This window comes from Gossypium arboreum, chromosome 4 (genome assembly GCF_025698485.1).
Source record: "Gossypium arboreum isolate Shixiya-1 chromosome 4, ASM2569848v2, whole genome shotgun sequence".
In the NCBI taxonomy this organism is placed as follows: domain Eukaryota; kingdom Viridiplantae; phylum Streptophyta; class Magnoliopsida; order Malvales; family Malvaceae; genus Gossypium; species Gossypium arboreum.
The window spans coordinates 2,636,368-2,646,910 of NC_069073.1; the positions used below are offsets into that span (position 1 = coordinate 2,636,368).

At 34.6% G+C, this 10,543-nt stretch overlaps 1 protein-coding gene across 1 annotated transcript; it reads right to left on the reverse strand.

Moving 5' to 3' along the window:
* Positions 1–8,730: 8,730 nt before the first annotated feature.
* On the reverse strand, positions 8,731–10,021 carry LOC108458860 (cytosolic sulfotransferase 15-like). Its single transcript, XM_017758259.2, has one exon. The coding sequence runs from the start codon at positions 9,963–9,965 to the stop codon at positions 8,940–8,942; it is 1,026 nt and encodes a 341-aa protein (XP_017613748.1). The 5' UTR covers positions 9,966–10,021; the 3' UTR covers positions 8,731–8,939.
* Positions 10,022–10,543: the final 522 nt, after the last annotated feature.

The following is a 10,543-nucleotide window of genomic DNA, read 5'->3' on the forward strand; positions in this document are numbered from 1 at the left end:
CGACTCTTGACTTTCTCTTCAGTACCCGCACCCATCCTCAAGCTTCACGAGTAATCTGTATTTCTCAGATATCACTCTTTTGCCCCTGGTTGAGCTTTGTCCTTGCTTTGAGGCTCTTGTACTTATCAAATTCTCATCCGGGTAATACTCAACATTTGTTTTGTTTGGAGCATGAACTCTTCCACGTTTCTTAATCAAGAATCCTTTTGAGTATGTCTTCTTGCATAGAAATTTTTGAGTCTGAAAATGCTTCAAATCTCAGTAGTCTTCTTTGTTTGACTTGCTTCTTGAATCTTTTTACTCCTTGGGCCCAAACTCGCTTCATTAGGATGCCCTTTCGTGTTTTCATCCTAATTTTTGTTTATCAAGACGCCTTTTCAAGTTTTCATCTCGATCTTCTTCTCTCTTTTTTTTTAAGGCGTCATTACTCATTGCCCATCGTGGCTCTATTATCGACGTAGTACGTTGCCCTAATGCTCGGTTAGTATTTTGACCCAAAATCCGAAGAAATAATCATGTTTTGCTCAACCAGTTTGCCCACCGTAACTTTAGAGTCCATTCCACTTGTAATTTGGGGATACAAGGTTGGCACTATCCTTAAACCATTCCACTTGCAATTTCGCTATAGGGTGTATCCTCTTGTAACTCAAGGGTATATGATCGTAATTTGTTCCATCAATGATATTTTTGATGTAAAATCGAGGAGATAAACTCAATTTGAGCTCAAATATTTCCAACCCTTACACTTGGTAAGCTCTTGAACAATCGATCGGTTTCGTGTTCTGTACTATTTAGAAGCTTTGAGTAATATGCAAAATTCCTTTTATAAAAGTATGATTAGTCCATTAATCATTATTTCAATGCGAAATGCTTGAAAAGGATCGAACTGATGGACAAGAAGAAAATCGGTTAAGAGCATAGCTCGAAACAAACAAGTTGAACAATGAGAGTAAATGCAAGTTTATTGGAAGTCCATTTTGAAAAGAATAAGATAATCAAAGATAAATTCAGAAATGGGTAAAATGGAAAGCTAAGTGCCCCAAATATCGCAGCCTGAGCTTCTCTGTACAAACTCCTTTGAGACCATTTTGAGTTCAACATGTGTTTAGGGGATTCAGAGTACTTTGTCGATGCCCCAAGACGTAGCATACTTCTTCACTGTCAGTTCAAGTATAGCAAGACTACCATATGCCCCACCTTTGAACAAGATTTGAGCTGCCTTTTTCAGGTTTTCAACTCAAAACCCCTTTGGTCTCAAGGTGCCCTTTGCGGGTTTTCACCTTGACTTCTCCATTTTTTTTTTTTTTTTGCTTTTGAATGAATGAAGGTCACAAGGTGCCCTTTGCGGGTTTTCACCTTGGCCGCTCCTTTTCAAGTATTTCTGGACTGAATCCGAATTTAGGATTGGATTAGTATTCTTTCGGGGAAAGCCTCCTTTACCTCATAAAGTTCTTAAGCATCCATTTCCCTTTGAAATCCTTTCGTATAGAAAGGATCTTCTGCAATACCAAGTTCCTACTATGAAATTCCTTTGGGTGAACCATTTCGCCATAACTCAAAGATCATACGTTTGACCTTCAAACCCTTTTCTGCAGTCAAGTTTAATGAAGACATTTTACTTCATCCAATTCTTGATTCAATCAAAGCTTGGAGAAAAAGAATCTTAATTTCCATGGACAGAAACACCTCTAATGCCCCAGTGAAGGTCCTGGTCAACTTTAATAAGCACAAAGAGTAAAAGGTAGCTTCTTATGCCAATATTTACAAGTCTCGGTCACCTTCTATAACTTTTCTTGATTTTTGTATTTTTCTTTTGGCAGCCTTTGTTGCATTGTGATATGACATTGTACAGTTACGCATTAAAACATGATTCTTTCTGGCATTTGATTTCTTTTTTGTTTTTTTCTTGTCTTTTTTCTTTTTGTTTTTTTGTTTTTTTTCTTTTTCTTTTCATGACTGTCGACTTTATAATATTGGCATATGAAACTACATTCATCTTCTTAGTGAAGTAATTGACGGCCACGACGATGATGTCGATTGGAAGCTTTTGACGAGATCATCCTCAGAACATCTATGCCCCACGTATTGAAAAGTTTGTGAAGAGATGAAAGAAGCACGTGAGTTTTGACGTCATAACTGATGCTATTCCCTTCCCATGGTGGACCAACAACATCCGATCCTCATTGATTAGCTTGGCTATTACAGAACCATTGTCATGTGTTCTCTAGACACCCTTATGGACCTCTTTCAAGATGTTCCTAAGTGCGTCTTAATATGATCGTGCGAAAACATCCTTGAATTCTTGAAAATAACTCAATAGTCTTGCCCTATTTCTGCGGTGGGCTAGGTTTCGATCTTCATCCCTTTCCTAAGCTCACAATGTCAGCTGACCCTTTGTAAATTAGGGTCTGTCTTTTGTCTCATTCTGTCATATTCACGAGTCGTAAGATAGACACAATCTCTGTCATCTTCGAAGTCCAGAGATCCTTCTAGACACATATCTTACTCCAAAGGGAGTTAGTGTAGCGTCGCTTCGTGACATTGATATTTGGGACTCTTGTGGGTGCGAAGGCAAATTCTATAGAATAAATGATTCTAAGGATGATTATTTGTATGAAAGAATAAATAATAAAAGAATCTATAAATAGAATAAAATTTACTCAAAAGGATGCATTTCATTGAAATAAAAACCTTGGACCGAAACCTATTTCTCAAAAGAAATCTTATCACCTCTAGGTCTTAAGGCAATAAGTATGTTTTGAATATTACTCTAGATTAGCTTTAAAAGTACACAGATCTCTTCCATTGTCCCATTATTCAAAACACTCCCAAGTCACGTGAAATTTGGAGTGCAATTAGAAGTATAGTGGCTTCCTATTCCCACCACATGTGTTTCGGCTCTTTTTTCTTCATGGGTCTTTGCCTTTTGAGCTCTCAGGGCATTCCATCCTTCCATTTTTGATGGCATTCTCTATAAGTTCCCCGGATATCACAATGTTTGCAAAGTCTTTCGTAGCACTTCCTACCAACTTGTCATAGAATGGTGCTCTCAGAGTATTGATGAAAAGGACTGTTATCTCAGTCTTAGTCAATGGTGGTTCTATTTGAGCCGAGATATCTCTCCACCTTTGAGCATATTGCCTAAAGGTTTCTGCTGGTTTCTTTTCCATCCTTTGTAGAGTCATTCGGTCAGGCACCATGTCAGACACATACTTGTACTGTTCACAAAATACTGATGCTAAGTCCTTCCAGGATCGAATATTTTCTCTACTAAGTTGATTGTACCACCGAAGAGCTGACCCTGTTAGACTATCTTGAAAGCAATGTATGAGTAGTTTATCCTCGTTCACATAACCAGTCATTTTTCGGCAAAACATGACTAGATGCGCCTTTGGACATCTTGTCCCATCATACTTCTCAAAATCAGGCACTTTAAACTTCGGGGGCAAAATCAGATCAGGTACCAAACTGAGTTCTTTGGCACCTAGTGCGGAGAAGACTTCAGTGCCTTCTATCGCTTTGAGTCTTTCCTCTAGACCCCTATATTTTGCGTCATGGTTATCCGATTTCAACTTGGCTACCTCTCTTTGGGTCATCCAGATCTGGGACTAGTGGATCGCAGGACTAGCCCCCGGTTTGACGCGAATATTCCTTGCCCCAAATTAGTAGGCGAGCGGTGGCATAGGTCGATGTTCCAATCCAGTGGGTTCCCTTGAGTATACTCTCTTTGTGTTGTATATGCGGCGGTGGAGTGAATCACGGGGATAGAGTGGATCTGATCGTGATGAATTCTTGATCGAGACTCCTCAATGTCGGGGCTCGCATGGGTCCTTTTCCTTTAACTAGAGTGACATCATCTCCATCATCTTGGCCATTTGATCTCTTTGCTCGAGTAATTCCTCTCGAGATCTCACCATTAGGTCTCTCGTCTCTTGTTGTGATTTGGCCAGTTGCACTTGTAATTCTTTTTGAGCCTTTTCCATCCTTTCAATTCTCTCATTGAATTCACTTCCATCACTCTAGCTTGTCGTAGCGTTTTATCTTGATCTTTGTGGTTCCATCTTGTGGTATTACAACTGCGAATTATATATTTTGTCTTCAGTGACCGAGTATGGGATATGCAATGTATGGATGAATGCATGAATGAATGCACGAATGTCAAAATGAATGTCAGTCATGAATGAATATGCAAAAATTTGGTGTTAATTTCAATATAGCCCCTATTTAGGCATTTCCTTAATCAAAGGAGTATAATACAACGTTTCAGTCACTCGTATAATTGACTCCTCCATTAGAAACCCATTTTTGGCAACCAATCTCTAATCAACACCTTCCTAACAAGATGCCTTCGATGCATGATGAAAAATAAAAATACAGACAAACGACATTGGTTAGCGCAACACATATAAACAGAGAAAAACTGTGGAAAATCTAACAAATTAAGCTACTTGGTCCAGTGGACTCGATTCCCTTGCTTAGAAAGCACAAATGTAAAAGAAATAGAAGGTAATATGTGCTTTTCCCGTGTACTTATTTCGGTGACTACTAAACGAGCGGAGGTTCGGCATGGATCTAATTGGGTGGCTCGTAGGGTTCACTATATGCGGTTTTGGTTCTAGACAGGTACTCGAATTGCTCGTACTATCATCTGCTAAGATTAGCACAAGGCCTCGGTCATAACCCATCACAGGCTCACGAGTTCAATTCGAGGGATTACATTTACTTATGCCTATGCGGATGGACAAGTTAACTCACGAAAGCATAAGTCATATGTAACCCGAAAGTATTCACTAGCCTGTGCGGAGGGACGAGTTAACTCACGAAGGCATAGCGTTTACTTTCACTTAAACGGACAGAGCCCGGGTATAGAGCTCATGTTATGCAAAGATGTATGTGCACGGTGTGTGGGGAGAAACTCATAAACCTTTACGTTTTATTTAAAAACTAAACCAAAACTAAAATCACAAAAATTTAAAGTTGAAAAACAACCGAATAAAACAAGTTAGAATATATACAACACGATGCAAATGCATGATTTTTTGAAAACAAAAAAATTTGAGGATCACGACTAAATGTTAATTTGAACAAGGCACTTTGAAAAATTTGACAACGCGCGTTTAATTCAACTCGACTCTCAAAAATGGTCCCCAATGAGTCGCCGGTATGTGACGTAAAAATTTTAGCTTAGCTTGGTCGCTAATTGTGGCGATTTATTAAAAAAGTTTGAAATCTGATGTTTAATTTTTTTGAAATAAACAGGGAGTCGCCACCGATCCTTTTTCCTAGGTGTGATCGGACACCTATTAGATCTCTTATTAAAACAAATAAAAGGCTGAGTTTAGGTCTACGTTAAAATCCAGAGAAAATTTAGGGTTCGGGAGTCAGTTACGCGCGAGGAAGGTATCAGCACCCTCGCGACGCCCAAAATTGGTATCTTATAAACAAGTGTTGTCTTAATTTTCAAAATTGCGAGTTCAAAGTAACATTGAATCGTGACCGAGTAAAACAAGAGAAATTTCAAGCTTCCTTTTTTTTGAGAAGGATATACCATTTTAACATGAGCTGATTGATATTCACCCAACATAGCGATGAAATCGATGACATAGTGTTTAAATCGGTACGTTGCCTTGCTTATGGAAATAAAAACACGAGTAAGTATGTTCGAAACAATGTAAAGCAAATTAATAAATACAAATAAATAAAAGACAAATCTAGAGGTACATTGAAGCGAATATAAATGTGACAATAATATTATAAACAATAAAGACATATATGATACTAGAATTAAATATGAAATGGAAATAATGAATGTAGATACATGATATTAAGAGTATGTATGTAAACTATACATAATGTTTGATAGTAAAAATATAACTAATAATGTTAAAATATATACATAATATATACCTATATACATATGAAAGATGTGTGCACATGACGTATATGAAGAATATATACATAGTAATATAAAATAATAAGTGATAATAGTGAAAATAATGGGTATAATAATTATAATGATATACTGAAAATAATACTATATATAAAATATGTACACAAATATAATAAAATATATGTCTTGATGTTAATAACAAACATAGTAGGAATAAAATAAATGTAATAATGATATATACACAATATGGTATTAAGAATATATATATATACACAATATAGTATTTAAAAAATATATACATAGGATGGTATAAAAATATGTACATGGAATACAAGAAACTAGAATAACAATAATAATAATATTTCCAAAAAGAAAATAAAAACAAATCATGTACTAATAATAAGAAGAAAGTGATATACTTGGTAATGATAATATAAAATAATATGTACATAAAAGATACTTCATATATATGCATATAATAATAATAATAATAATAATAATAATAATAATAATAATAATAATAATAATAATAATAATAATATCTACAATAAAAGAAAATATTAGGAAATGTACAAAAAATATATACATATAAAATATTTACAATAATGATGTAAATAAACAATATATAAAATATTTGAAATAACATATAAATGAAACATTTAAATAAGGTTAATAAATGAATTAAATAGATTTAGGACATGGTTAAAAACAAATGACAATTCAGGATATAAAAGTATAAATATTGGATAGTTAATTAGGGATCAAAACAAAAACCAAACAAGATCTGAGGGGCCAAATTTAAAAAAACAAAAGAAGATAGAAAATGGGGGTTAATTGAATGAGGTTGCGAGGGAGGAGGACTAAACACATAAATTTCCCTTTTAGGGAAAGTGCACAAACTCCACCCACCAAATGAAATAGTGCCGTTTAACTCCATTATTTAAGAACAAAGATTTTTTTTTGTTTCATTTTCAACCCCCAATATAAAAAAAAATAAAAAAGCTTTCATGTTCTCTTCCCCTCCCTTAAAATCCTCTCAAGCCTTTTCTTCTCTGGTGGAATCCTGGTCACTGGGCCACCGCCGTCGGTCACTCCGCCACCGTCGCCGGCCACCGCACATGATGGCCGGAAGTTCAAAAGGTAATTTTTGTTTTTGTTTTAATAATATATATGTATATGTATATAGAAAGAAGAAAAAATAAGAAAAAAAATTGAAAGAAGAGAGAAAAAATGCAAACCTTTTATTGATTTTTCTTTGTATTCGAAGTTCGGAGGGATTTTTGTGTTCGTCTCTTTTTCAATCTTTCTAAAATCCCCCCCTTTTACAATGCTTTTGAATCAGGTTTTATAACCCGTTTACATTTTTTTTTATTATTTTTGCCATTCTTGCTTCTGCTTTGTTTGTCTGCTATTTCTTGAAGGGCGTGGGCATGCGCGGGGCGTGGTGGCCGACAAGGTGGAGCAATGTCAGACGCTTGGGGGCGTGGTGGCCAAGGTTGGGGAGTGGCGGCTGAAAACTTGGTGGCTAAGGTTTTTTTTGCTGCTGAAAATGTTTAGTTTGTTGGGCTAGGTGGGCTTTAGGTTTTTTTGTTGTTTGGGTCATTTGATGTGGGAGTTGGGCCTGCTGAAATTGGGGTGGGTATTTGGTTGTATTTGGGCCAAAATTGGCCTACAACACACATTTAATTAATTTAATTTAATTAATTATATATTTTTATTTTATTTACTCAATGTGAGTGAAGACACAAAATAATTATTTTTATTTATTTAAAATATACTTCTTCTTTTTTTGCCAATTGAGTTTTAATATTGTTGTCAATATAAGAGGATGTGGATTCAAGTACGTTGAAACGCATTATTCTCTTATTTATAGATTGTAGAAGATTACATCTACTTTTTTTAGATAATGTATAGATTTATTCATAATCCTCCTTAATTTATAAATAAAAGAATAATACATTTCAATACGCTTGAACTCACGTATTCTTACATTAACAATAATATTTATACTAATCGAACTAAGATTCAACTAACAACAAAAGTGGCTCTCTAAATACAATATTTATTAGATTTTATTTGTTTAAATATTTTATTAACTATAATCTAATCATAGTCTATACACAGAAGTCAATAGTCAACAAAAAAAACGTTTGGCATCATTATACGTAAATATTGTTTATTTATTTGATAAGAGCGAGAAGGCTACAATACATCATATCATAATTATTCTCCATGTACTAAATTGTCGAAGTCATAATGGAGATATACATACCCAATGGTTGAAAGCAAGCGTAGTCAAGATATCAACAAATTTATCGTACTTCTTATAAACATGTGATACTTGGACTATCCAGTCTAATCACATTAGTTTATTTTATGGTGCTGACAAGTGTGCTTTTTTGTATGGTTCATCTCTTGCTTATTCACAAATGTTGCTGCTAACAATGAAGTTAATGATGACTTTGAATTTATAATTAGGGATGATTAAAGTTTTTATCAAATATTTATTTGCTATAGATTCCAACTATACACTATATTACTTTATTTTATATTAGGTTTGAGTGTATTCAATCATGTATATCGTTGTTGAATAATTTCATTATAAGTTTTGATTATATTTGTTCTTTTTTACACAATATTTAAAATTATCCATAAATTCCTCTCAAATCTATAAATAGGAGGATAATACATTTCAGCACACTCGAACCTATGTTCTCCTATATTTATAATAATACTAATATCGATTGAATAATGTATATATTTTTTAATTTGAGGGTTGAAGAGTTATAAGTAAAAGTGTATAAAAATAATTTCCACACTTTAAAAGAAGTTATCTAGAGATTAATGATAATTTTTATTATTTATATCTCCTTCTACACACTACAAAATTATTATTGAAGTTACAAACATAAAATTACATTACATCACACTCCCATTACCATTTTGAACATTGATCTCACAAAGTAGTCTTATTGAAACTAGATATTTTTAACATTTTCAAAGGAACTGAGATGAATGGCCAACCATGCATTAAACGACTGCATGTTGATCAAGGTACAGTTGAACATACCTTGAATTTTAGGCCAAAATCACCTAGTTTTTCGTCCATAATTTTGGACAATTGGTGAACCATTGAAGGGGAAAGATAATTCACCCAATCTCCAACTTCTCCTTTCCTAAACAAGTGCTTGTTTTCAAAATTCTTAATTGATTTCCCATTTTGATTGACCTCCAAATCTTTCAATTTCTTGAAGCTACATAGTTTCACAATCTCCTCTATCAAACCTTGTTTTTCCTCTTCAACTGAGAAAGGGAGGCCCAAGAAATTTGCCAACATCTTCACATGGGACATGGCATCTTCTTTCATGTCCTCATATGTCATGAACAAAACCTTACTCGGCCTCTCCTGGCTTTCTTTCCAATACCCTAGCATATGCTCCCAAAAGGGTCCATACCCGATCACCCCCTTGCAATACATGTCGAAAGCTTCTTCTACTGGGATCGGAGGTCGGGATTCCCTCCTCAGTTGGTTGATGTAATGCCATGAAGAGATGAACGTGTCCAAAGGGTTTCGGCATACGTATACGATCCGATAATCAGAACTCTTAATCGATTCCGACAACGAACTGAACGGAATATGAGTGGCAAAAATTCTAGGCTTGGGAAGAATGGAGAGGTTGGGGTTTTGGTTGTTGGCATAAAGCTTGTATTCAAAGAAAGGTACTAGATCATGAGGGTTTGAAGCAAGCAAGGGATGGTTTCCATCAGAAACGGGGACATTGTTACGGTTCATGATGGCAAAAGTCAAGGATTTGATCCATGTTGTACCTGATTTAGGAATGGTAGCAAGGATTACATCAGAGTCTCTTGCCAGGTAGTGTTTCTGAAAAGAAAGTATGGCATCAATCTCTTTGGGTTGACACCAGAACCCTTGGAACTCATACAGGAATGAAGTTCTCCAACCTTTCTCCTTGCGACAACCATGAATCAACTCCTTACACTCTGCGCTAATTCCATTTTCTTCATCCTCATCAACAGCTATTGTGGGGTTTTCAGTGATTTGGGGACTGCCCATTGAAGTTGTTTTAGGTAGAAATTGGCAATTTTCCTTTAAAAAATGAAACCGGCTTGTGGGTTAGCTTGGGGGCGTGGGGGACATGCACTTATAGATACTTGCATGGCTAACTATTACGCGCTCTTAAATCCAGTCTATCAATGCATGCATGTTCTCTTAAATTCACTCTATCAATACATGCATGTTTATAACATGCATGCATTGATATTATCAAATCACAGGTTTGAATGATACAATTAATATTCACTATTCATAAAAAAAAAATTAACTCTTTACTTAATTTTTCAGTCTTTTTAGTTCTTAAACTTACATTTTTTGTTAAATTACTCCAAAATGAATGGAAATGTTTATATTTTTTTACTTTGTTGACGACTACGTAGATTACCACGTGAATAACATATTAATATTTAATTAATTTCTAAAATAAAATAAAAATTATAAAAATATTAAAATAATAATCTTTAATATATTTTTAAATTTAAAAAAATAAAATGGTTACAATCTATGTGTATGTCACAATAGCAAAATTAACAAACATTAATTTTTTCATCCATTTTGAAATGATTTGATAAAAATAT